The 26,258-nt window shown below is 37.3% G+C and overlaps 1 protein-coding gene across 1 annotated transcript in view; it reads right to left on the bottom strand.

Moving 5' to 3' along the window:
- NEB (nebulin) overlaps nucleotides 1-26,258 on the bottom strand; it is a 211,725-nt gene that overhangs the window by 86,742 nt on the left and 98,725 nt on the right. The window contains exons 66-75 of the mRNA XM_047083946.1: nucleotides 25,645-25,752; nucleotides 24,240-24,551; nucleotides 22,686-22,889; nucleotides 22,110-22,214; nucleotides 21,040-21,147; nucleotides 19,226-19,537; nucleotides 17,015-17,218; nucleotides 15,357-15,461; nucleotides 15,108-15,215; nucleotides 14,406-14,717 (exon numbers count right to left, since the gene is read on the bottom strand). Coding sequence (XP_046939902.1) covers nucleotides 14,406-14,717; nucleotides 15,108-15,215; nucleotides 15,357-15,461; nucleotides 17,015-17,218; nucleotides 19,226-19,537; nucleotides 21,040-21,147; nucleotides 22,110-22,214; nucleotides 22,686-22,889; nucleotides 24,240-24,551; nucleotides 25,645-25,752 — 1,878 coding nt within the window. The remainder of the gene's footprint in view (nucleotides 1-14,405; nucleotides 14,718-15,107; nucleotides 15,216-15,356; nucleotides 15,462-17,014; nucleotides 17,219-19,225; nucleotides 19,538-21,039; nucleotides 21,148-22,109; nucleotides 22,215-22,685; nucleotides 22,890-24,239; nucleotides 24,552-25,644; nucleotides 25,753-26,258) is intronic.

Here is a 26,258-nt window from a genome sequence, read left to right as displayed (position 1 = left end):
GGGGGATGGGTAAAAGGGGAATGGGAGACACAGGCTTCCAGTTATGGAATGAATAAGTCATAGGGATAAAAGGTACAGGATAGGGAATATAGTCAATGGTACTGAAATAGTGTTGTATGGTAACAGATCATAGCCACACTTCTGGTGAGTGTAGACTTGTTGAATCACTATGCTGTACCTCTAAAACTAATGTGACTTTATGTGTCAAGTATACTTCAATAAAAAAAAATAAAGGAATTCAATCCCTGGTTCCACAATTTTGATCTCAGTTGTTTTTTCTTTCTTCCATTTCCAAGATAGCACCTCCCTTTGAATTGGGATTTGCATTTTCTTGGTTATTCAAACCTGTTTTTTCAGCTATAGATAAGTGGTTAACCAGAAAAAATTGCTCTATGTTAAGCACCGGTTATTAATTTCATAAAAAAATCATTCTGTTTTTCAGAAATGGTATTTTAATAACCAGTTAATAGGATACAAATATCAGGATAAAAAAGGTAGTAAGAGGAGTGAAAATGCAGTAAAATTTCTATCTTAATGAAGAAGGACATTGTATAATTTAGTGTGTAAAGTATGATGGATACCCCAAATTCAGAAGGATTCTCAAAAAGGATTACATATAGATTTTGAAGTTTGCCTTCCTCATCCTTTAGGAACTTGATTCATATGCATTCCATTATATGCTAATGTTATTCAGGTTAATGGAGAGACTGAATTTCTCTAGAAACTGGCCTAAATCGACCAGTTGGCAATTCATTTCAAGTGATGGATACACTTTTCTATAACAAATTCATTCATCATGAAAGCATCCCTTGAAGCTTATGGGAATCAAGTTCAAATAATTTAAAGAAGGCATTCATTCTACATAAGAAATTAATACCCTAATGGAATCCATGATTTCTAAAAGATTGGATGAGCAGAAAATATGAATCGAAAAATACTTTAAGTAGACTAATGAAACACCATATTGTGAAGAACACTGAATCAAGGAATCTAATGAGTTTGGAATACACTGCTAACCTTTAAAATTAATTTCAAGGAAGTAGCCCTGTCATTCAATGAAGGACCATAGGAATTCTTATGTTTAGGAACTACAGACACAGCATATATTAAGGAATCTATGGAAAAAATCTGGTAGCATCACTAAAAGAAAGAAAGAAAAAACACTTTCTGAATAAGACCAGCAGTAAGGAAGGCAATCAGTAAACTTGGTAAGATGTTAAAGAGATGCTCATGTAAGGAGAGTTGCATTTTCCTGAGTCCTAGGAGGAATGACCAGGCAAAGCTCTGGAAGGTTTTCTCCCTGGGAAACAGCTCATTCCTCAGGCACCTCAGTTGGTACTCTGTGCACAAGCAACAACTTACATCACTCTGCAGGTCGTAGGCTTTCCTGGCTTGGATCACATCATTCTGGTCGGGAAAGCAAGACCAGTGGTGCAGGTAATGGCGGTAATCCACATCACTTGCTAATGCCTGGCCTTCTTTGGCAGCACTGATGGACACCATGTCTGCCGGGATGGAGATCTTGGCCTTGTTGTCATTGTAGGCCTTTTTGTACAGCCTGTCATTCTGCATCTTTAACACTTTTGCTGCCCAAACCAGTTTAGGGTCTTCTTTGGCAGTGCGACATCCAATATAATGACCTTTCTGTTTCTCATAAGTAGTTTTGTATAGATACTGGTGTATGTGAACAGAAGAAAGAAGAATTATTTTTCCAAACTCACTTTTTCTAAACAGCCTGCTCAAAATAACTCTATCTCCCTTAGATGAGCCTTTTATGGGCCCTGTTTTTAAGTCCATACTGTAAGTTTTATGATTCTTAACACATTGCTTTGTCTATGTCTACATGCATGAAAACATTGTGAACACCTCGAAGGCAAGAACTGTGCTTCTGGATTATTCCCAATATAGGCTTATGTGGTGTTTCCCAAACTTCAGTCACTGTCTACTGCCTTCACAGGCGTTTTGCCACAATCAAGTACTATCAGTACTTCATACTTTAGTCTATCAACTAGATACTTTGTTTAAATAAATTTAAAGTGTGAACTTTAAAATATTTTTGTTCTAAAATTTATCATTCTATGTAAATGGGGAAAATCAATACTTTTCTAGCACACATTAAATCATAACTTTTTAAAAATGCTTATCCATCAACTGCATAAAATTATTACAGGAACAACTTATGTATGCTGCACTTCAAGAGACAACAGAATTCTGGGGCTCCTGGGTGGCTCAGTCAGTTGAGCCTCGAACTTCGGGCTCAGGTCATGATCTCACAGTTTGTGAGCTAGAGCCCTACATTGGGCTTGCTGCTGTCAGCACACAGCCCACTTCAGGTCCTCTGCCCCCCTCTCTTTCTGCCCCTCCCCTGCTTGCATTCTCTCAAAAATAAACATTAAAAAAAACCCTCAGAATTACTTTTATCCATTGAATTTTTATAACTGCTTGTAAATTAAATAATACTGACAAGATGCTGAAAAGAAAATAAAAATCTGTTCTCAAACATAAGAAGAGCCAAGCCCTGATGCAAAAGCATCACCAAACTGTTGTAAAAGTTATTCCTGAATTTGAGATGTTACAACAAGACACTAATCACGATGATCTCTATTCTACTTAAGTATAATTCCTTCGCAAATAAGTTAAAGATTAGACAAGTATTAATTTCTTGTGTGTTGTCTGTTAGCGTTGGTTAAGTCTGTGAAAGGAGTAGCTCTTACATCACTGGCGATATCCCTGGAAGCTCTGGCGTGCTGAATTGGAATGGCATCTTCTCGCAGGTCATAACCCGTCATCTTGACGTCTTCCCACGCTTGCTTATATTGTTTCTGCAAATGGAGATTGCAATGCCACAGTTAATCTGAAGAGGGAGCCACTGAGTCAGCATTACTGATGTGTTTAAGAGACTATGTTAAGTTACGCTGAAAATTAGTCTCCCCTTAAGATTTATAAAATAGGCTGGTTTCATACTGAAATTAAGTGCCAGTAGATTTTTAATGAAATTAATTAAAATTCATTTTTTTTAAAGAAAGTAATTTAGGAGACAGTAAATCATGTGCAAATGAGAAAATATATATATATCATTTTGCTTTAAGAGGAAAAATCAATGATGGGCCACTACAAAGAGAACTAAATATTACTATACTTGCATGTATATGTTTTTATGTTGTTTTTGGTGAAACTAGTGCATTTTTCCTTCCAAAAAAGATAAGGACACACATCTCTATTTATAAACACATGCATACACCTACGAGTGCATTTGCATGTGTGTGTGCACACAGAGCACTTATCGTTAAAGACTAGAAATAAAAGGAATGGTAGGGAAATGCCTTTTGCTTAACTCCCTCTGGAGCGTATCAATTTAAGTTTCAGTTAGGCCAAAAATATTGTGTAAAGCAAATGAATGTATAGTTCCTTACATCACTGATCTGCATGGCATTGATTTTGGACTGCAGCATCACTGGAGTGTCAGCCGGCACATTCACATTTGCCTTCTCTCTTTCCCAGGCATCACGATACAATGGCTGGTAAAAATGAAAAACAAAGGGTGGGTGATAAGTAAATAAGTCCATTACTACGTGAATAAATTATAGGTACAATTAAAGGTTCTCCTTGGATGTTCTCAGGTAAAAACATAGATCACATTTTGTTTTCATTGCGTTTTTATTTAAAAGTTGCCAGTAGTGACTTCAACAAGAATATATTCTTGTGTGATATGATATAAATGGAAAATGAGTCAGAAACCTGGTAGTAAAATGATCCTTTCCCATTAATTCACATGTAATTACCAGGCAGGTAAACCCACAATGCAGGTAACTATGAAAATCCACATTGCTAATCAAGTTCTGGCTTTCTTGGCCCAAATAACTATGATAATATCTAATATTGGGGCCACCCCCCTGGACTTTTCAACTTACCTCATGATTAAAAATAAAAAGGTGGCAGTGATCATGGTATTGACTGGTGGACTTGTATTACAAGCAAGACCTCAAAATGTATTCAAAGTGTGTTATCAGAGTCTGTGGGGGTATGAAGATGTCTACCACACTTATGTTAACCAAAGAGTTATCTAAATAAATGAAATGTGGATACTGGTAATTGATCGACTATATGAAATTCTATCTGGATACATAAATGTTCAAGGTTCTAATGCTGGCATTAGCAATTTAAAGTTCACAATTAGAGACTTCTAATTAATTAAAGTTCACAATTGAGACGTCTCCACTATGTCTGAATGTATCATCAGCCCGGCTTACCTCACTGATTTGTACAGCATTGATCTTTGCCTGGATGACTTCAGGGGTATCAACAATGCTGGTAAATTTGAGGGCCTCAGGCCTTATACGATACAGCCTCTCATTCAGGAGATTCTGGGCATTCTTCACTCTCATCACTTCCACAGAACCCTCTGGCAACCATCCTATACCCTTCATCCATTCCAGGTCTGATTTGTACACGTTCTACATGAAGGAGAGAACCACAGAAGGCAGAAGAGTCAAATCTTCCCACAAGAACACAATGCCAGTGGGCCACACACTACCTCTAATCAGCTGGGTGGCCAATCCCATGAAACAGAAGGATCAACATTAATTGTTAATATTTGGTGTTACATCCCGGGCACACACTTCTGGGAGAAGTTCACCATATCCTACAGGAATTGGAACAGGACTGACAAATGACACTTGTAGAATGACAGATAGCAATGGCACTTGATTTTGTTTTTATAGAAGGTTGAGCTTCTGTGCTCACCATTTGAAATCTGCCATTTTGGTACTACTAGAATAACATCTGTAGGAATTTGGGAGAAAAAGGTCTTTAGATGCATATATAATGAGGAAAAAATATATACTTTTACTTATATACACCTCTCTCTCTATAAATATAAATATATATATACATATTTTTCCTATATGTGTCAGAGGAACTTAAAATCTAACATTTCCTTAAGTTCACATTTGTTTCTGAAATTTAGATATCTGATTGTACAACTGTAATGGGTTGAAACAACTGGGACTGAAATTTTCTATCTAATTACATAGAAAGAGAGGGTGATTTTTTTTTGTCTTAATAGGGCCTTGCTACATGAAAAGGAATCCTCTGTAAGATAGAGAATGTTCAAAATAACTCTACTACCATGAAAGGTACAGATTAAGTTAGGCTCTATTAGGATTACCACTTAAATTATGTCCCTAGGGAACACACTGTGATGATATACAGAGACAAATATCTCCCCAAGAGTCTGCTGATAATATACGCACATCGCTCTGCAGTTCGTAGGCCTTCTTAGCCTGGATCACATCATTCTGATCTGGCAAACATGTCCACTGGTGCAGATAATTGCGATAATCAACATCGCTAACCAGGACCTGGCATTTCTTGGCCTGAACAATCGACATCATGTCCAATGGCGTATTGTGAATTCCTTTAGACTTCTCATAAGCTTTCTTGTATTCTCTGTCACTCTGGATCTTGGCAGCATGTATAGACCAGACCAATTTGGGGTCATCTTGTAGGGTGCGGAAACCCACATGGTGGCCCAATTGCTTACGGTATCCTTCTTTGTATTTGTACTAAAGTTGTGAAAAAACAGACAAAAAAAATATGAAAATAATGTAGTAAGAGGACTTTTCATTAAATGTTTTCAGAATATTTTCCCTGCCTTAATGTAAATTGGCTCAACATCGGCAGTCATTACATATTTCAGTAAGGAAATAGGGCTATTTTTGGCAGTTTCATAGAGAATATGAGTAAATCAGGAGGGAAGTAGCATGGTGAATGAGAGTAATTACAAAAAATTATAGCTAACATTTACCGAGCAATTACTAAATGCCCAATACTATTATGAGTGCTTCAAATGTATAGGTTGATTCTTGTGAAATTGCTGAATTTTTTAGTTAAAATAGTTGAGTAGTAGCAACTATCATCTCAATCTTCACAACATCTCTGTGAAGTGGATACTATTATTATCACACATTTCAGATGTGGAATATAAGACAGTAGGTGTAATCATGGTCCCCAAGGTTTCCTGGAAAGTGGGATGTTAAGTCAGATCGTCCCCCAAGAGCACTGAGAGTACCTCAGTAGGAAAAAGTCATTTGTGTGATTTTGGAGACAGATAAAGCAAAAGGTGCATATTTCAGGAATGGAAAGCAAGGTCACTGGTGTGAATCAGATGACAACAAAAGGCCTGTAGGCAAGAGTTTCCATCTTGTCCACACTTGTCCTAAGTTTCTTAGGACTAGAGTAAGATAGCATCTGTTTCTTTTCTATATTTGGATAACATAGAAAAGTTTGGATAAAAGGGAGAGAAAGAGAACTGGGAATAAGGCAGATACTATAGATTGGCTATTGTGTTTAGAGTTAAAATTGAAAAATAAGAAGGAACAGGTAGATATGGGAGATAAAAAATAGAGCACAACCCAGAGAAAGAGCACAGGGTTGCTTAAAGATTTGGAGCTGGGAGTGGGGGTAAGGGGCTTGGTAGGATAATTATTTTAAGTTTTTAAATTACTATTAAATAAATTTCACAAGGTTACTGAGAGCATTATACATAAACCTTCAGTATAAAATCTTATATATAAGGTGCGATTTCAGTCTTAAGTCTCATGTGAAACTTTCACCTGTTATCTACATTTATAGATAATGTCATAAATATTTGGGGGATAAAATGATACTGGTCAACAATCAGATGTAATGAATTCTCCCAAGAATTCTGCATAGTCTCTTTGTGTTATTTTACATCCACTCAGAAACAACTTAGAAATCATTTATACATATACCTCATCTATACTAACCTTAATGTGCTTCATTCCATTTTAATGGTTTTAAATAGGGTAAGTCTTTAGTGCAAAAAAAAAAAAAAAATGCAATTGTTTGCATAGATTTTTTAAACCCCCCAAATTCTTGAAAAATACTCTCCCTATTTGTTGTAAGAAGAAAAAAAACCACAAGAAAATAAAACCGTACCTCACTGGCAATATCCCTGGAGGCTTTGGCCTGTTTGATTTCAATGGCGTCTGCTCTTAAGTCATAGCCTTTCTGTTTGGCCTCATTCCAGTCTTTTTGGTAAAGATTCTATTGAGGATAAACACAGGTTTGTTTACAAGAATTGAAAATAAGTGAATATATTCAAAGTACTCAAAATAAGATTCGTAAGACATAATGTAAATAAAGACAGCATAAGACAAAACATTTCTTTTTTTTAATTTTATTTTATTTTTATTATTTATTTATTTTTTTTTAAATATGAAATTTATTGTCAAATTGGTTTCCATACAACACCCAGTGCTCATCCCAACCGGTGTCCTCCTCAATACCCATCGCCCACCCTCCCCTCCCTCCCACCCCCATCAACCCTCAGTTTGTTCTCAGTTTTTAAGAGTCCCTTATGTTTTGGCTCCCTCCCTCTCTAACCTCTTTTTTTTTTTTTCCTTCCCCTCCCCCATGGTCTTCTGTTAAGTTTCTTAGGATCCACATAAGAGTGAAAACATACGGTATCTGTCTTTCTCTGTATGACTTATTTCACTTAGCATAACACTCTCCAGTTCCATCCACGTTGCTACAAAAGGCCAGGTTTCATTCTTTCTCATTGCCACGTAATATTCCATTGTGTATATAAACCACAATTTCTTTATCCATTTATCAGTTGATGGACATTTAGGCTCTTTCCACAATTTGGCTATTGTTGAAAGTGCTGCTATAAACATTGGGGTACAAGTGCCCCTATGCATCAGCACTCCCGTATCCCTTGGGTAAATTCCTAGCAGTGCTATTGCTGGGTCATAGGGTAGATCTATTTTTAATTTTTTCAGGAACCTCCACACTGTTTTCCAGAGTGGCTGCACCAGTTTGCATTCCCACCAACAGTGCAAGAGGGTTCCCGTTTCTTCACATCCTCTCCAGCATCTATAGTCTCCTGATTTGTTCATTTTTGCCACTCTGACTGGCATGAGGTGATATCTGAGTGTGGTTTTGATTTGTATTTCCCTGATGAGGAGCGACGTTGAGCATCTTTTCATGTGCCTGTTGGCCATCTGGATGTCTTCTTTGGAAAAGTGTCTATTCATGTCTTCTGCTCACTTCTTCACTGGGTTATTTGTTTTTTGGGTGTGGAGTTTGGTGAGCTCTTTATAGATTTTGGATACTAGCCCTTTGTCCGATATGTCATTTGCAAATATCTTTTCTCATTCCGTTGGTTGCCTTTTAGTTTTGTTGATTGTTTCCTTTGCAGTGCAGAAGCTTTTTATCTTCATGAGAGCCCAATAGTTCATTTTTGCTTTTAATTCCCTTGCCTTTGGGGATGTGTCAAGTAAGAAATTGCTGCGGCTGAGGTCAGAGAGGATTTTCCCTGCTTTCTCCTGTAAGGTTTTGATGGTTTCCTTTCTCTTATTCAGGTCCTTCATCCATTTTGAGTTTATTTTTGTGAATGGTGTGAGAAAGTGGTCTAGTTTTATTCTTCTCCATGTTGCTGTCCAGTTCTCCCAGCACCATTTGTTAAAGAGATTGTCTTTTTTCCACTGGATATTCTTTCCTGCTTTGTTGAAGATTAGTTGGCCATACTTTTGTGGATCTAATTCTGGGGTTTCTATTCTATTCCATTGGTCTATGTGTCTGTTTTTGTGCCAATACCATGCTGTCTTGATGATGACAGCTTTGTAGTAGAGGCTAAAGTCTGGGATTGTGATGCCTCCTGCTTTGGTCTTCTTCCTCAAAATTACTTTGGCTATTCGGGGCCTTTTGTGGTTCCATATGAATTTTAGGATTGCTTGTTCTAGCTTCGAGAAGAATGCTGGTGCAATTTTGATTGGGATTGCCTTGAATGTGTTGATAGCTTTGGGCAGTATTTACATTTTAACAATATTTATTCTTCCAATCCATGAGCACGGAATGGTTTTCCATTTCTTTATATCTTCTTCAATTTCCTTCATAAGCTTTCTATAGTTTTCAGCATCCAGATCTTTTACATTTTTGGTTAGGTTTATTCCTAGGTATTTTATGCTTCTTGGTGCAATTGTGAATGGGATCAGTTTCTTTATTTGTCTTTCTGTTGGTTCATTATTAGCGTATAAGAATACAACTGATTTCTGTACATTGATTTTGTATCCTGTAACTTTGCTGAATTCATGTATCAGTTCTAGCAGACTTTTGGTGGAGTCTATTGAGTTTTCCATGTATAATATCCTATCATCTGCAAAAAGTGAAAGCTTGACTTCATCATCGCCAATTTTGATGCTTTCGATTTCCTTTTGTTGTCTGATTGCTGATGCTAGCACTTCCAACACTATGTTAAACAACAGCAGTGAGAGTGGACATCCCTGTCGTGTTCCTGATCTCAGGGAGAAAGCTCTCAGTTTTCCCCCATTGAGGATGATATTAGCTGTGGGCTTTTCATAAATGGCTTTTACGACATTTAAGTATGTTCCTTCTATCCCGACTTTCTCGAGGGTTTTTATTAAGATGCTGAATTTTGTCAAATGCTTTATCTGCATCTATTGATAGGATTGTATGGTTCTTATCTTTTCTTTTATTAATGTGATGTATCACATTGATTGATTTGCTAATATTGAACCAGCCCTGCAGCCCAGGAATGAATCCCACTTGATCATGGTGTATAATTCTTTTTATATGCTGTTGAATTCGATTTGCTAGTATCTTATTGAGAATTTTTGCATCCATATTCATCAGGGATATTGGCCTATAGTTCTCTTTTTTTGCTGGGTCTCTGTCTGGTTTAGGAACCAAAGTAATGCTGGCTTCATAGTATGAGTCTGGAAGTTTTCCTTCCCTTTCTGTTTTTTGGAACAGCTTGATAAGGATAGGTATTATCTCTGCTTTAAATGTCTGGTAGAATTCCCCTGGGAAGCCATCTGGCCCTGGACTCTTATTTGTTGGGAGATTTTTGATAACTGATTCAATTTCTTCACTGGTTATGGGTCTGTTCAAGTTTTCTATTTCTTCCTGTTTGAGTTTTGGAAGTGTGCGGGTGCTTAGGAATCTGTCCATTTCTTCTAGGTTGTCCAGTTTGTTGGAATATAAATCTTCATAGTATTCCCTGATGATTGCTTGTATTTCTGAGGGATTGGTTGTAATAATTCCATTTTCATTCATGATTTTATCTATTTGGGTCATCTCCCTTTTCTTTTTGAGAAGCCTAGCTAGAGGTTTATCAATTTTGTTTATTTTTTCAAAAAACCAACTCTTGGTTTCGTTGATCTGCTCTACAGTTTTTTTAGATTCTATATTGTTTATTTCTGCTCTGATCTTTATTATTTCTCTTCTTCTGCTGGATTTAGGCTGTCTTTGCTGTTCTGCTTCTATTTCCTTTAGGTGTGCTGTTAGATTTTGTATTTGGGAGTTTTCTTGTTTCTTGAGATAGGCCTGGATTGCAATGTATTTTCCTCTCAGGACTGCCTTTGCTGCGTCCCAAAGCGCTTGGATTGTTGTATTTTCATTTTCATTTGTCTCCATATATTTTTCAATTTCTTCTCTAATTGCCTGGTTGACCCATTCATTCTTTAGTAGGGTGTTCTTTAACCTCCATGCTTTTGGAGGTTTTCCAGACTTTTTCGTGCAGTTGATTTCAAGTTTCATAGCACTGTGGTCTGAAAGTATGCATGGTATGATCTCAATTCTTTTATACTTATGAAGGGCTGTTTTGTGACCCAGTATGTGATCGATCTTGGAGAATGTTCCATGTGCACTCGAGAAGAAAGTATATTCTGTTGCTTTGGGATGCAGAGTTCTAAATATATCTGTCAAGTCCATCTGATCCAATGTATCATTCAGGGCCCTTGTTTCTTTATTGATCCTGTGTCTAGATGATCTATCCATTGTTGTAAGTGGAGTATTAAAGTTCCCTGCAATTACCACATTCTTATCAATAAAGTTGCTTATGTTTGTGATTGTTTTATATATTTGGGGACTCCCATATTCAGCTCATAGACATTTATAATTGTTAGCTCTTCCTGATGGATAGACCCTGTAATTATTATGTAATGCCCTTCTGCATCTCTTGTTACAGCCTTTAATTTAAAGTCTAGTTTGTCTGATATAAGTATGGCTACTCCAGCTTTCTTTTGAGTTCCACTAGCATGATAGATAGTTCTCCATCCCCCTCACTTTCAATTTGAAGGTGTCCTCAGGTCTAAAATGAGTCTCTTGTAGACAGCAAGTCGATGGGTCTGGTTTTTTTATCCATTCTGATACCCTATGTCTTTTGGTTGGAGCATTTAGTCCATTTACATTCAGTGTTATTATAGAAAGATATGGGTTTAGAGTCATTGTGATGTCTAAAACAGACATTTCTGAATTCTTCTGGTGGTTGGCCATTTACTTTATGGAGTGTAGGATACTTCTGACTAAAATTTTAAAGCTAAACATCTTGGTCTACTAACTTTGAATATTTGTCTTCATCACAATACGGTACACATCTGAAAATACCCACCACACAATACATGAAAACTAAGAACCAACTGTGAAGCTAGAAAACCTTCATCAAGGTATCATGTAAGACCTGGTAAGACTTTTCTCCCCTAATATTTCCCTTTGACTTTTCAGAGGTCCCTGCTAAAGGGATGGGACATAGATATTTAAGCACATCTTATTCTTTGGGTATAATTAAAAAATTATCTTTTGGCTTTTCTAATGGCTTTGAAATATCAAGCAAGAAAGTTCTGGATCAATAAAAAAAAACTATAAAGACAAAAGAGACTATTACCTCATTCTCCCTCATGTAAGAGAAATTTAACTAGGAAATTTCATTCTTCTCGATTAATATACGATGAGACTGAGCTATGGACATTGGATATAGGACAATGCTTTTAACGTTGAAAGGAGGAATCCAGTAGGATTCAGATATCCCAACTCTTGTAGTCCTGGGACCCACCCCTGTATTTAACATTTAAAAGAGAGAATTGCCATTCATAATGCATTGGGAATGGTACTAAAGAGAAAATGTCTAGCACCAAAAACTGTACACATTTCTAAGATAGGTAATTTGTCCATTATGCTACACTCCACACACTGACATATACTGTCCTATAAAGACATTTACACTTCATATTTATGCTCTTACATTGCTGATTTGCAGGGCATTAATATGAGCCTGCAGCATGACTGGCATGTCAGAAGGAATGGTGATGTTGGTTTTATCTCTATTCCATGCTTCTTGATATAGTTTCTGTGGAGAGAAGGGAAGTATTAATTTAATACAGTGATAAAAAGTAGATATCTGAAACATTAAGCCTTAAAAACCTGGAAAAATGTTTTTAATGTTTATGATGGTTAATTTTATGTGTTAACTTAGCTAGGCCACAGTACCCAGATATTTGGTCAGACTTTTTTTTTAATGTTTGTTTATTTTTGAGAGAGAGAGAGAGAGAGAGAGAGAGAAAGAGAGAGAGAGAGACAAAGCATAAGCTGAAGAGGGGCAGAGAGAGAGAGGGAGACACAGAATCTGCAGCAGGCTCTGAGAGGTCAGCACAGAGCCTGATGTGGGGCTCAATTCCACAAACCATGAGATCATGACCTGAGCTGAAGTCGGTCACTTAACTGACTGAGCCGCCCAGGCACCCCTGGTCAGACTTTTTATAGATGTTTCTGTGAAGGTATTTTTTTTTTTTTAGAAGAGATTAACATTTTTATCAGTAGACTTTGGTAGAGTACCCTCTGTAATGTGGATGGGGCTTGTCCAATCAGCTGAAGCCATTAATAGAAAAAAGACTGACGTCCGCAGAGCAAGAAGGAAATCTGTCAGCAGACTACCTTTGTACTTGAACTGCAACTCTTCCCTAGGTCTCCAGCCTATTCTGCAGACCATAGATTTGCCAGCCTCCATAATCATATGGCCCAATTCCATAAAATAAATCTCTCTTCATGTGTGTGTGTGTGTGTATGTGTGTATACACAGATATAGGCTACAGAACTATCTACATCTCTCTCATAAACATATATGCACACATATATACATATATCTATACCTATACATATCTATATCTCCTATTGGCTCTGATTCTCTGGAGAACCATGGCTAATACAATGTTATACCATTTAAAATGCAGCATTATACTACAGATTTTTTTTAATGTTTATTATTTTTTGAGAAAGAGAGAGCATGAGTAGGGGGGGACAGAGAGAGAGGGGGGGGGCAGAGGATCCAGAGTGGGTTCTGTGCTGACAGCAGAGAGCCTGATGTGGGGCTGGAACTCACAAACTGTGAGTTCATGACCAGAGCCGAAGTCAGGTGCTTAAATGACTGAGCCCCCTGGGCACCCCAATATGCTACAGGCTTTAGTATTTGATAGGTGTTAAAGAAATATTTGTTCTAATTTGCATCTATCTTTACCAAACTAGTCTTTACCAAACTAGCAGATTCTTAGAGTTGCTCTTGTTAGTAAGTCTTCCAAGAGGAACAGGCCACTTGCTCTGTTTGGGTGGCATCATCTGAAAACAGTCCCACAAAAGGAATGCTTGGTAACAGGATGGTTCTTACCTCACTTATTTGCAGAGAATTGGCTTTGGCCAGGACAACATCTGGAGTGTCAGCAATGCTAGTGAATTTCAAGGCTTCTGGCCGTGTTTTATAAAGTCTTTCATTCACGAGGTCTTGAGCATTCCTCACCCTCTTCATTTCTACCGAGCCTTCTGGCATCCAGCCGATGCCACGTAGCCACTCCAGATCTGACTTATATACACTCTACAAAGATGTTAGGCAGAAATTAGGTTCCACGGTTAGACACACCATCTCATAATTGAAAAATAAAGTACATGGGATTGAGGGGTTGATGAGCATAGTAGATGGTATTCAAAAAAAGTAGGATCTGAGATTTATAGGACTCCAGGGTTTTAATATCAATGATAGAGTAATTTGTAAAAGCAGAATTATATACACTAGCTGTGAAGAGGAATAAAATCGTAATGCTGAGTTTCATGATAATTATTTGATATTTCCAAAAAATTATAGAACTGAAAAAATTTTTAAAGGAAATTTTGTTGAATCTCATTCCATTTTAATCCTGTAATAACTGACTGAAGGAAATTTTGTTTAATGTTTTAGCTATAGCACAATAGTGGTAATTATTTCAAAAATATTCAGATAATTTATGTTTATCTGCAATATATTTTCATTGCCAGAAAGTATAAATGACATGAAGAAAACAGTCTGGAACCTAGGTCACAGAATAAAAGACCTGGCGTAAGTAGGGCTCTTCATCTATACTCTTTGATTCCTATGACATAACTCCTGAAGATGGATTATGTATTAAACAATGTGAGTGGTGTTCTCCTGGGGCTGTGCAGTGCACACTCTATGACTCTATCTGTCCATGGTGGGGTCTACCCATAGGGGTACTGCCTGGACAATTAATAAAGCTAAGTCCTCTCCTTCCATCTTTCCCAAAGTTTGTGTTACGTACATCACTCTGCAGTTCATAGGCCTTCTTTGCTTGGATAATGTCGTTTTGATCAGGTAAACATGTCCAGTGATGCAGGTAATTTCGATAATCAATGTCACTGACCAAAGTCTGACATTGCTTGGCCATCACGATGCCTAACATGTCCACTGGGCTGGAGAACTTGGTCTTCCACTTTTGGAATTCCTTTTTGTACTCCCTTTCACTTTGAATCTTCCCTGCATGTATGGCACACATAATCCTGGGGTCATCTTCTATGCTCTGGGCTCCAATGTGGTGGCCCTTTTGTCTCTCATATGCTTCTTTGTATTTGTACTACAATGAAAGAAATATCAGTTTAGAAACCAAGTTTGAAGACCGTATACACGCTGACTACAGAAAACATGAACATCCGCAAGCAAACGGATAAGAATTTCATATTGCAAACATTTTGGCATCTCTGAATAATTTTAAATTCTTTACACTATCATAAGCAAAAGTGTAGTATATTCATATACCTTCATTGGTGAAGCCCTTCCCTGAGCAACTCTAGCTACAACTCCAAACTGTACTATTCTTCTCTGTGACAACAAACAGAAAACGTCTTACAAAGTAAGAAGCAGGAGTGGGGATATGTGTGGAAATAATTGCGAAATGTGGCCCACCAGCAGCACAGTGGCTGTTCAGCAATGTGAGTCCAGAGGGGGTAAGATGGAGGGCACTTACATCACTGGCAATGTCCCTTGAGGCCTTGGCCCTTTTGATGGAAATAGCATCAGCCCTCAGATCATAGTCCTTCATCTTTGATTCATCCCATCCCTTGGTGTAAAGTTTCTGGGTGGAGGATGATACACAACAGAAAAAGAAAATTGTTTCAGGAAGTTAATAGGTCAATTCCAGACAGGAAAGTGTAAGGTGGAAAAGTATTTTGAGGAATCCTAGAAAGGCTTAAAAGACAACCAGGAAACCTCTTACTTGGCTAATATTGGCAGAGTTGCTCTTGGCCAGTAGGATTTCTGGGGTGTCCGGCATCACGTGGATGGAGGATTTGTCAGCATTCCAAGCCTCTGTATATAAATGCTATGGGGGAAAAGGAGTAAGAACCTCTGTTAGTGCCCATGTATTACAGTTGTTTTCAAATTTGACACATTTTACTGTAGAAAAGCATTTTTAAGGCTATTTGGAGGCAAGGGAAGCAAAAGGGTAGTGGGGAGAGTGAAAAATGACAATATTTAAACTGCCATATGACAGCTTCATAGCTAATATGAAGCTATATAGTGGTCTTAATTATTAATTTTTTTTTCTGTGAATCTCACCCTTACTCATATGACCTCCAAGGATGGAGCCTGCCTATAGAATTATGATGCAGCAGAAAGCCATTAACACAGAGTTAATCCCCAATTCAAGCCCAACTCCACTATGTCCAAGCTGTGTAATCTTGTGAAAGGTACATAATGCCTCATATTCCTCATTTCTAAGAGCTGGATAATCATATTTTTACGGAGTGCTTTTTGGTGTTTTTTAAACCTACTATTTTTTTTTAAGTTTATTTATTTATTTTGAGACAGAGAGAGAGCTGGGGAGGAGCAGAGACAGAGGGAGAGAGAGAGAATCCAAAGCAGGCTCCTCACTGTCGGGAACTGTGAGATCATGACCTGAGCTGAAATCAAAAGTCAGATGCTTAACCAACTGAGACACCTAGGTGCCCTTACTAGGTGCGTTTTGAAGATTAACCATAACATATGTAAAGTGTCTGAGTCATAGTAGGCACTCGAAAGATTTTACGGTGTTTCCTATTGTTATTATTACTGTGGTTGCTGTGATGGGTATGGTATAAAATAGAATTCCTGGAGTTTTAGTACTTCAAGCTTTGGAGTTCACTGAGAGTCAATTTCATATTCTGCACTGAGCACCCAATCTCACTACCCTGAATGTCTGGAAGATGTCCAGGCAGGTGTGGAAGAATTCAGGTACATTAAATTCAACCTAAAATGTGCACATTAAAGACCCATCCATTGGATAAAGAATGATCCCAGTATCAATAAATAGATTGCTAGACCTCTGAAAAAAAAAAGTGATTATTTATCTTACGTAATGATACTGAAACAGCAGTAGCAGCTCACTTCTCAAAGAGGTTCTCACTTCCACAACCTAATACGGAAGGGCAAACCAAGCAACTATTTTGAGTTGTTCACATTCAAAGAGTCAATGTGGTGCTGCTATAAACACTGTGTTTCCCAGACTTCAGAACAACATGCTAAAAGGCCATATATTCCTTGCAGGATAGATAAAGACAAGTCAATGGTTTGAGTCCGCTGTGCCTAGGAGAATGTACAGGGCAAAGTAATGTATGTGTGGATGTCTCCAGGTCACTGCTCAAACGAATGTGTCCATTACTCCAGAGAAATTACCCCAGGCTCTGCTTCCTCATGCACACAGAGAATTAGGGGACACAGTGTTGAGAAGAACATGAAGGTCCAACTAGAAATCAAGCAGATGCTCTGTTGAAGACGGGCATGAGAATCAGGCCCATTACATCCCCCTTCTCTGGCAACTCTTTAGGGCATTTCTCACTTTATGAGCCAAATCCATGGAAGGTATGACTCAGGAAATGGAAACAATTGCATACTCACTTTGCTCATCGTCAGGGCATTATTCTTTGCCAGGACAATCTCTGGGGTGTCTGTAATGCATGTGAATTTGAGCTGGTCTGCAGGCTGGCGGTACTTCCTTTCACTCAGAATTTCTCCAGCTCTTTTCACCTTCTCGACTTCTACAGAGCCAATGGGCACCCATCCAATGCCTCTCAGCCACTCGAGATCAGACTTATAAATAGCCTGAAAATGAAATAATGTCAAATATTTATAGAAGTTACCTAGACAGCCTGGTGTCAGATCTTGAGTTAACATATACAGATAATGTATAATTCTGAATCTTACTTATATGAATTTCTGGGAAGACCCACAGGATTGACTTACTTTGGTGTAGAATGGCTAGCCAAACACTTTGTCCCTGAAGGCAGCTAATGTTTTCTAGCTTAAAGACTCATAAAATCTGTGCTCACTTTGGTAGCACATACACTACCAAACCATTTTAAGGAAATTAGTGACTGCCCCCTGATAGAAAGTATTTATTCTCTGATTTGATTGCCTGTACCTCCTTGTGCATCAATAATACTCTGTTAGAATACAGCTTGTTCCTGTCCCATTGGGCAGTGGCCTTCACAACCAGCCATATAACATAAAGATGAACACTACTGGTTGACTACATGTTGAATTAATGTGTTTTCTGGGGACAACAAAAAGGACATCATTTGATTCTATATACATGCTTCTAAACAAAGAGTACACGTATTTTTACTCTTGTTTATCTTATCCTCAATTCCCTTTCTTGTGTTATAGTTCAAGAAGATATTTTATCCGTCTTTAATTTTTCTTCTTTGAATTTAAGTAATTGGCTAAAGGAGCATTTTTCTCATAAGTAAAGGTAACAATTCTTTTTGTTTGTATGGCTCTTTGGGAAATTTCCTTTTTACAATGCCACTATTTTTATCAGGCTTTTGAAAGTGACAGTTGTCAGAGCCTGACCAAAAAAACAAGGAGCTACTATACCAATGAGGTAGCACTTGAGTCCCAAGGACAATCTACTGGCTGACAACAAAAGTGCCTCACGTATTTCTAGAGAGCTATTGTTTTCAGCTTCTTAGAAAAATTGTCTCAATTTGTACAATTCATTCTTAAACTTCCTTGCACAAATAACAGAACATTATCAGAAAAATGATAATACAATCAATTCATTTGGAAAATTAGGTTGTATTAAACCAGCGATTCTGAACCTGGCATCAATGTACTTGAATAGAAAAACATACTATCTTTATTTTTATTAAACTCTAATTGAAATACAATATTTATTTTGATTATAAATATAGGCTATAGATCATAATAGCATTAATACTATATAAGACTTTGTCAGCAATAAAAATCACAAATATTTTCATATCCTATTACAGTTGTTGCAGACATCTTGAGATATTTATGCTCCTTCTTTGAAATTAAACTAGTTCTTATACCCAGTGCTACATTTTTTAAGTCTTGAAAATCATGTCTATTCACTACATCATAGATTATGTTAAATATATATGTTTTTTATTTGAGAGAGAGAGAGAGAGAGAGAGAGAGAGAGAGAGAGAGCGCATAAATCTCAAGCAGGCTCTATGCTCAGTGCAGAGCCAGACATGGGGCTTGATCCCACGACCCAGGGATCACAACCTGAGTGGAAATCAAAGAGTCAGACACTCAACGGACTAAGCCACTCAGGTACCCAAAGTTTAATATTTTCATAACCATATTTCAATGTGATCAGTTTCTTCTGAAACATACATATGTTGCATTTTATGCATTTCATGACATTGCCTTGAGAAGTTGTCCATAGGTCTCACAGGATGCCAAAAGATTCCATGGCATAAAAAAAGTTAGAACTCCTTTAAAAAATCTTTTAAATGTGCTGATGGGTCAGCACCAAGGAAGTAATCTGTCACATGGACCTTCCCTATCCCCCAAAGGAAAAAAAAGGTAATTAACCTAATTTGACCTCCTTCCCTTTCCCCTAAGGGAAGGTGACCTTGTCTGAAACAATCCTTTCCATTCTTTTGCTAATAACCTCCTTACCTTTATCCTCCTCCCTATAAAAAACTTTTTTTTTTTTTTTTCCTTACAACTCTGGAGTTACCCTCTACTTGCTGGATGGATTGCTGCCCCTTTAATGAATTGTTTAACAAAGGCATTTAGATTCAAGTTAAAATCAACAAAAATAAACACATGCTGATGAATATTAGGCCCACTCACATCACTCTGAAGGTCATATGCCTTCCGAGCCTGTATGACGTCGTTTTGATCAGGCAGACAGATCCATTCATGTAGAGGATGTTTGTAGTCTATGTCGCTTACAAGGACCTGACACTTCTTGGCCAACACCAATCCCAGCATGTCCACTGGGCTGCTGAATTTGGTCTTCCACTTCTCAAAGTCCTTCTTGTACTCCCTGTCACTTTGGATCTTGGCCACATGGATGGACCACATTATCTTGGGGTCATCCTCAACATTTCGAGCCCCAATGTGATGGCCAAGCTGTTTGCGGTAGCCTTCCTTGTACTTGTACTAAAAAAAGAAAAAAGATATGAGTTTGATAAGAACATCTCATTTATATAACATTTTATAGTTTCATACACACATTATTTCTTTTGATTTTTCCTTTCACTAGTGTGAGAGAGAAAGGCTAATATTATCAACCCCATTTTATAAAGTAGAAACCTGAAACCTAGAGGAATTTTAGCTGATTTGTTCACGATCACAAGTACCTGACATTCAAGTAGAGAGCTTCTAGTTCTTAATATTTTTCCATTCTATTAAACTATATTACCTACTTCACATTTGATTGCTTAACAAGGAAATGTAAAACATCTTGTACATTCTAAAAAAACATCTGCTTAAAGATGTGGCTTTTTCCTAAAAATGTATTAAGAATATTTTAGAATCTATCTTTTAGAATTTATACTGAATGTCCTGATCAAGAGAATGGGCTACATTTAGATGATCTCACCAGAAAATATCTTCCTGTTAGGTCACTAAACTTTCACCATGAAAGAGTCATGCCTTGGGTTACTGTTCCATACTTTTAGAATTCAAGAACAACATGTTATGATTCATCTTATCATAAGATGATCATAGTGTGGACTTTTCCAGCTGTTTTACAGCCAGAGAATGTTTTTTTTTTTTTTTTTTTTTTCAACGTTTATTTATTTTTTGGGACAGAGAGAGACAGAGCATGAACGGGGGAGGGGCAGAGAGAGAGAGGGAGACACAGAATCGGAAGCAGGCTCCAGGCTCTGAGCCATCAGCCCAGAGCCTGACGTGGGGCTCGAACTCACGGAGCGTGAGATCGTGACCTGGCTGAAGTCGGACGCTTAACCGACTGCGCCACCCAGGCGCCCCTGAGAATGTTTTGATAATAGAAGGAATGAAGCCTAAGTCTAAGGCATGGAGCCCTCCCAGAAGAAGGAAAGCCTGGATTTGGGTCCTCAGGAGTCATGGTACAGAATAAGGGTGCCAGATACTCTCAGGAGATGTTTCGCATGAGAAGGAAAAGCTACAGAGAAGAGAACAAGCTTCTCTTCTCAATTTGTTCTTACAACCGTTAGGGGCATCTTCAGAGTTACATCTCACTAAAAGTTACAAAGGATGAAACAAAACTCTAAAACACATCTGTCATCTAGTCTTCCTTTGATGCCAGAATGGATGGAAGTAGCAGGAAAGAACTCACATTTATATTGACTGATGTACATGTTCTTTCAATGTCTTCTACAAACATCCACAGCATTTGCTGCTCAACTTCTAAGGCTCAAAAATATGAACCCATTTTTAGGGTCTATAAAACCCTCATTTTACAAGAAAATACCTCTAACCCCAACTGATTAACAGGTATCATCATGGACACATCATCTTGTGGTTTGCTTTGTTTTTATTGGCAACTTTGTACATGGTGGAATTACCAAATGAAATTGAGACTTGTAGGGACAACCAAAATTCTGGCAAGAAAAATTATAAAAGCTGCCATTTGGGAAAATGTCTAAGAAATGCCTCTTCCAAAAACATCAACTTACATCGCTAGCGATATCTCTTGAGGCCTTGGCTGCCTGGATTGGGATGGCATCCAAACGCAAATCATAGCCTTCCTTCCTGGACTCTTCCAAAGCAAGTTTATAGAGTTTCTGTAGAAAAGAAAGTCATTAATCATTATTCCTTTCATTAAAAAATAAAGGTTATTATTAAATTTTCCCTGTCCTCATTTAAACTATAGAAAGAAATCCATAAAATCAAATATTAGGTGGGTTTCTACAAAATTGCTTTGTAGGTGCCTAAGGATTTTAAGGCACATGTTCTAAACTTGGAGGTTTTATTAATTGGTAAGTTTAAAACACACACACACGCACACACACAAATTATCTTGGGGGGAGATCAGCCTGTGGTTGCCAAAATTTTGTTTTACCGAACAAGAATATGTAAAAAAAAAAAAAAAAAAAACTATTTACTATCACCATTATAATATAAAAGAAAACCATGTTAATACTAAACAAGGAGAAAGAATAAGGACATTATCTTCAAATTGAATATATTTGAATGTATGAAAAACTCAACGTGTTATATATATTTTTTATCATTTTGCTATGGACTATCATCACAGACCATGATCAATATGTAGAGCAGGGTTTCAAAAAATCACCCTGATGAAAATACTAGTCCTTAGAGAGATGCCTAGAAAAATACTTGCAAAGAATTTGCTTAAAGGGTAATGCTTAAAGGGTAACCAGAGCATTACTGAAACAGCAGAATACCAGAGGGCATGACACCTCACTGGGTTCCAACAGTGCCTCCTAAATAGCTGTTTAATCAAATAATGGCTTGATACCCACACTGACCTGTAGGAGAAGACATCAGGAGTGTAATTCCCATTGAAATATTTCTCCATAAGCATTCCATTCCCTGCTACCCTGTTGCTACAAGGCTGGCTACTTTGTGGACCTACCACACAGCCCGAAATTGAAGCAAGAGAGAACTCTATTCTACTGACGTTACTTTGGAGTGTGTATAAGTCAAACCATGTCACTTAGGAAACCGTTACAATAGTTCATTTTTGCCTTTCTGTTCATTATATGATCAATAGTTTACTCACATCACTGTAGTTTATTCGGTTGAGTTTGGCTAGCATGATTTCTGGTGTATCTGGCATGACATGGATTGTTTTCTTATCATTGTCCCAGGCTTCAGTATATAAGCGCTATGAAGAAAGAAATTAGAAAAATTATTTTGGCATTCAAAGATGCTTTTCTTTTGATATGTGTCAGTCACCTCTCCTCTATACGAAGTAGAAATAAAATTACTTAAGTTGTATAAATTCCTACTTTTCATGTAGATAAATTACTATTTCCCAGAGTATTTAGCTTACTAGTTTACTATTTCATTGACTTGGTTGTTACTGTTTCTTATTAAAATTCTTTAGCAGTTCTGAAAAGTATAAATGGGTTGCAGTATTTAAAATCTGTAATTATGAAATAATTATAGTGCATAGTATTTTTAACAGCTTAATATTTTGAAGTATTAAGTAACTATGGTATTATAATGGAAAAATCATTTATTTACAAAGGTATCATAAATCCTATAGGAATTATAGGAATGCTGTAACATGTCAGAATTTTAACCTTTTTCGATGGTAAATTCCTCTACCTAACAGTGAGGAATAAAAACTCACCTTACTCATGTTTATAGCATTGCTCTTTGCCAGCACCTGCTCTGGAGTGTCAGTTATGCTGGTAAATTTCAGGGTCTCCGGACGCTGACGGTAGATATTATCACTCAGTATCTCTGCGGCCCTCTTGGCTTTAACCACTTCCACGGAACCAATCGGAACCCAGCCAATGCCTTTCAACCATTCAAGGTCTGACTTATATAAATTCTGCAAATGAACAGATAGGAAACACATTTACTAATTAGAATTTTAGATTCATAGTCACAAAATGCCTATTAGGGAAATACAAAGTATTTGTGAACAAATAAAGCTCCCAGCATAGCTGATCACTCATTTAAAAGTATTATTGAATCCTGAGAATATTTTTTCCCCCTGAGCATTTTTTGGTACAGAGGATTATACCAATATGATAAAAGAACTTTTGTAAAATGTAGAAGACACCTGCCCTTGAGGGTAGTACACGATTTTTACACAGAAGTAGAGCTTCTCTAGCTCTGAAAAACGTGCTCTAACTGGGTGTTGTATGTAAGTGATGAACCACAGGAATCTACCCCAAAAACCAAGAGCACACTTCTCACACTGTATGTTAGCCAATTTGACAATAAATTACATTAAATAAAAAAAAAATAAAAAAGAAAAATGTGCTCTAATAGCTCCCAGTAAGACCCCACTCTCAGACCAATGCTGCTGCAGTCACAAAAACTCTTTTGCCTTTTTTAAAGGAAAAGAGGTGAAATTTAACTACAGTAATGAGTTTCAGCATATAGTAATGTTAACCTTTGCAAATCACGCTCTCACATTTTTAAAATGGAGATAATTGACATGTGATTTATTAGTTTCAAGTGTACCACATAATGATTTAGTATATGTATAGACTGTAAAATGATCATAATAAGTCAAGTTAACATCTATCACTACACATAGCTGCACTTCTGGTGTGTAAAAAGAACTTTAAAAAAAATCTTTATTTCCGCCTTCAAAATCACAAAATATCAAGTGTGTAATGTGGTGTTGTAAAGATAATATATATTTCTCTATTCATTTTATTTTACTATCACTAGTACATGGTAACTGTTAACAAGAATTAGACGATTGGTTTTGAAAAAGACAGTAATATATTAGTATTTCCCTGTCAGTAGGTAGAAAAAATGAAATGTTTGTTAAAATGATTTAGTATAATATACTTCTGTTCCCACTTTTTCCACCTCCCTCCATGCCAACATGTATTTCTCTCTCTTTAAGCCAAAAATATGCAGCTATATACTTCTGAGGACTAAGTTTCACCTAACTCATGCAAAGGAAGCCTGAATTACTAGGAAGAAATGTACCTATATATATAATCGATAATATATATTTTATTTCCTGTTTTACATATGACTTTGGGGGGAGAAAAACTGTGAAATAAACTGTAGTACTTCCAATAGGAAACTCTTTTTAAACATTTAATGGTATATTGTTTAAAACATACAAATAAATTCCAGTCTCCTGGCACTAGTCAGAATTTAAGGACATGTTTCAGATCTTTTAACATGCAGAACCAGCATCAGGGATACTCACATCACTCTGGAGGTCATAAGCTTTCCGAGCCTGGATGATGTCATTCTGGTCCGGCAGGCAGGTCCATTCATGCAGAGGATGTTTATAGTCCACGTCACTGACTAAGGTCTGACATTTCTTGGCCAGAACGATACCAAGCATGTCCACTGGGCTGCTGTATCTGGTCTTGTATTTCTCAAATTCTTTCTTGTACTCTCGGTCACTCTGCACTTTGGCGATGTGGAGAGACCACATTATCTTGGGGTCATCGTGTACTGCTCGGGCACCAATGTGGTGACCCAACTGCTTACGGTAAGCTTCTTTGTATTTGTACTGAAAGAGAAACCAGTAAATAAGGAGGGAGCACCAAGGGCTATTTCCTGTCATTCTTTTTGTGATGAGGCTTTTCTATGAAATCCTTAAGACGCTAGGGTACATTCAACATGTGCTGAGATGCTACACATTGGAAAACGCTTACTTCCAATGAAAAGGATGTTGTGCTCATTTGCACATTTCTACAGAATAATTCCACAATGATCACTTTATATGATGCTAAAAATCTTTTTTGATAAAAAGAGACTAAAAAGTGAACTTTGAGTGAGTTCAATTGTAGTGATAAACAGTGTCTGAGAAGTTGGTCATATGGGTGGACTCAACTGAGATTTTCCTAATCTTTTTTCTAGGGCATTCTGAGAAATAATTTTCCTCTGCACAAATAGTCTGGGAGCAGTAGTTTAAAAATGGGTGAATTTTGTTGTTTGATAGGTTTAGAGTTTCAGTTTTGCAAAATGAAAAAGTTCTGGAAGTCTGTTGGTCAATAGTGCGAATACACTTAACATTGCTGAACTATGTACTTGAAAATGGTTAAGACAGTAAATTTTATATGTTTTTAAACCATGATTAAAAAGAAAAGCCTATAAAAATGGACAATTTCTACTATTCAGATTAATATTTAAGTTGTCCAGGAATCTGATATCTTCACTTTTAAGGTAAAGGAATATGCAGACATATCTTTTTTGCTATCCTATGTCCTTCCTCGAATCAGGAGGGAGAACTCCATTAAATCCCGCTCCTTTCCTGGCATCTTTGTCTTGAGTGTATCCTGAGGAGAGCTCATGAGGTTTTATGAGCTACTAGCTCAACATATGTCCATCTAGCCTTAATGAAGGTACCCAATCTTATTAAACAAAGACCAAAGGACAGGAATCAAAGGAACTACATTCCAGTTCAGACTTTGTCTCAATGATGCTTGTGATCTTGGGCAGGTTACCTACTGTCTCAAACCCTAATTTATTTGCCTGTACAGTGAAGGCAGTTAAGGTAAGTTAAGATCCATGGATGATGACTATAGAGACATCCATCTGTGTTTCCCTGCACAGAGGGCTGGCCTGTTGGTAGCAAAGGGAAGGACTTGTTCAGCTCTTACATCACTGGCAATGTCTCGGGAGGCCTTGGCAGCCACAATGGGAATGGCATCACTTCTCAAGTCATAGCCTTCTTTCTTGGCTTCTTCCATGGCCTGGCGATAGAAGTTCTGAGGAAAGAAGTAGCAACATTCATTCATTCATTCGTTTATATATTTATATATATATATATATATATATATATATATATATATATATATATATCTTATTTATTTTGAGAGAGAGAGAGAGTGCACAAGCAGGGGAAGGGCAGAGAGAGGGGAGAGAGAGAATCCCAAGCAGGCTCCATTCTGTCAGTGCTGAGCCTGACACAGGGCTTGATCTCGCAAACAGTGAGATTACCGACCTGAGCTGAAATCAAGAGTCAGACACTTAACTGACTACCTACCCAGGTGTCCCAGAAATAGTAGCTTTTAGATGTAATACTTTCACTCTAAAAATGTATTTTTGTCCAAAGAAGACTGCTTTGGATGCAGAATTAACTGCACTAATATGTTCAGCTTTAAATCTTAAACACACACACACACACACACACACACACACACACACACACCCCTCTTTCTTTTACATTCTATTTATCCAAGCTATTTAAGCTGAGATTTTACATCTGGCAGGC

Source organism: Lynx rufus, unplaced genomic scaffold (assembly GCF_022079265.1).
Source record: "Lynx rufus isolate CCGP_SWC_20201006 ecotype Redwood Valley unplaced genomic scaffold, mLynRuf1.p SCAF_2, whole genome shotgun sequence".
Taxonomy (NCBI): domain Eukaryota; kingdom Metazoa; phylum Chordata; class Mammalia; order Carnivora; family Felidae; genus Lynx; species Lynx rufus.
The sequence above is the reverse complement of the archived record's forward strand: the minus strand, read 5'-3'. Positions and strand labels throughout refer to the sequence as shown.